Source organism: Triticum aestivum, chromosome 6D (genome assembly GCF_018294505.1).
Source record: "Triticum aestivum cultivar Chinese Spring chromosome 6D, IWGSC CS RefSeq v2.1, whole genome shotgun sequence".
Classification (NCBI taxonomy): domain Eukaryota; kingdom Viridiplantae; phylum Streptophyta; class Magnoliopsida; order Poales; family Poaceae; genus Triticum; species Triticum aestivum.
In genome coordinates, this window is record NC_057811.1 from 427,529,486 (window position 1) to 427,531,653 (window position 2,168).

Sequence of the window (2,168 nt, forward strand, 5' to 3'; positions counted from 1 at the left end):
TTTCAATAGACTGGAAAATAGTAAAAATGGAATTTATTAATATATAAACGCTTTGTTGGGATCTGACTCAATGAATATAATTGTGTAAAAAATATCATAATAATCCTAGGACTTGTTTTTTGTGTAATTTATTTGTGAGCATGATTTTTGGGATGATGCACAAGAACCAAGAGTAGTCTGAAGAGATTTATGTGTTTGATAAAAAAATGCTTCAAAAGTTGTTTCTTACATTAAGACTTGGAAAAGGACATGGATTATCTTCTCCCCAGCTCAAATACATCCACATAAACAGTAAATTAAAAAAAAACAAATAGTAAAAGATGATATATTTTTTGGATGAACTTCAACTAACATCGTGCAAAAATTCACCTTGAAAAGACATCCGTAGAGGAATGTGCAAAAAAAAAAATCTGAACTTAAAAAAACGAATTTTGGAGCACTCATTTTTTTTGTTATCTTGGCACACACCTCTATCCACTCAATGAATCTCTTCAACACATAAGAGCATCGATTCCCCGAAGCTACATCACGCCACACTGCTCACCGGCAATCTTGGTCCACAGCAATCTTGGTCTCGGACATGCCGGCCGGGCTCTCGCACGGGCCATCACGATTGAGTGCCGCTGCTCTTTCCGCCCGACCCCGAAGAAGCGCCACTCGATCTATGGCAAGCTCTGCCATCCGGCGCTCAACGCGGGCGGGATCACGCCGCTCCCTCGCGATCTTCACGGCCACCTCCTCCAGCTTCTTCAGCCTGCGCTTGATCGTCTTCAGAGCCAGCTCTGTGCGCGCGCCGTCCTCGAGCGCCTCCCGCATCGGCGCCAACATCTCGCCGTACATCTCCTGGATAACCTCCCGGCACTCGCGGCTGGGGTAGAGTTCCTCGAACGTACGCGGCCGCGCGTGGTCGCCCGGCGACGGCTTGATTTCTTCCGGCGGTTCCTTCGCCGGCTCGGCTTCCTCCCGTGATTTCTTCTTTGGCTTGAGTTCTTGTAGTGCTTTCTTGGTGCGTCTCATGGTGACCACCAGCTTGGTGTACGCGGTCTCAAACTCCCACGCCTCCCTAAACTTGGAGAATTTGTCGCCGCTCTTCGGGGCATCAACGGCCGAGGAGGCGCGTTGGTTGGTCGTCTTCCGTTCGTCGACGCGGGGTTTCTTCTTGCACGCGGCATCGACTCGGATCGTGGCCGTTCCGGCAGCGGGGGCCTTGCGCTTGGGTGCAGGAGCACGGTGCTCTTCCGGCGGCTCCTTCTTGGGGCGACGCCTCAGAAAGTCACGCCCCGTCGGAAGGTACTCCGTGAAACCGCGGAGGAGATGGCCGTGCGCCGACCCGAAAATCCTCCGGGCCTCGTCGTAGATTTGATTCGCGTCGAGCTTGACCTCCGACCTAACGTTGAAGAGCAGCGCGAGGACCCTGTCGTAGAGCCCGGCGTCCGCCAGCTTCACCCGCTCGAGGAACCGCATGGCCCCGGCACAGTCGGCGTCGACGGAGGCGGCCGCCGGGTGGCGGCGCTCCCTCTTGGGCCGCTTGGGCGGATCATCATCGCGGACGGGCTCGGCTTCGTGCTGAGCAGGACGGCGGAGAAAGGGGTTGTAGGTGTCGAAACGCTGGATGAGATCGGGATGGCCGTGGAGGAGCGCGTACGCCCTGGCCACGACGGCGGGGATGTCGACGATCTCGCGCCTGCTGAAGCGCGCGAAGAGGTCGAGAAACTCCGCGGTGACGTCCAGATCGGGCGCGAAGCATGCTTTGACCTGCTCCAGGAGGGATAGGGCGTCGTACACCGCGGGCTGCGGAAAGCTATCTAGCAGCTGCTCCATGGCGGCGGCTCCCTCGGCCTCGATCGTCTCGGCCGGCGGCGCGGGTTATTTTTCTGTAGTGCGGACCGGACGGGTGGGGGGTTTCAGATTTGACGTTCTCGTCACTTATAGAAAGAAGAAAAGAGAAGAAAAAGAAAGGGTTTCGGACTTCACGGATGGATCAGGGGCGCTTCGTTACACGCCGTGGCCGTTTCGTGTCGTGATCGTGTTCAGCCCTGAATCCGTGACAGGAGTGGATACGGTCTGTAATTTTGGAGCGCCGGTACGTAGCGCAAGATCATCATCGATTAAATCGCGGGAACAACTCGTAGCATTCGGACCTCTGCCAACGCCAGCGTCTGACTAAT

General features: G+C 54.9%; 1 protein-coding gene across 1 annotated transcript; it reads right to left on the bottom strand.

Moving 5' to 3' along the window:
- Positions 1–314: 314 nt before the first annotated feature.
- LOC123141835 (uncharacterized) lies at positions 315–1,932 on the bottom strand. The gene has a single exon (XM_044560902.1). It carries the CDS (start codon positions 1,819–1,821, stop codon positions 541–543), a length of 1,281 nt encoding a protein of 426 aa, XP_044416837.1. The 5' UTR covers positions 1,822–1,932; the 3' UTR covers positions 315–540.
- Positions 1,933–2,168: the final 236 nt, after the last annotated feature.

Excerpts from the sequence above, each read along its gene's own strand:
- LOC123141835 (XM_044560902.1), bottom strand. The coding sequence starts at position 1,821 with ATGGAGCAGCTGCTAGATAGCTTTCCGCAGCCCGCGGTGTACGACGCC.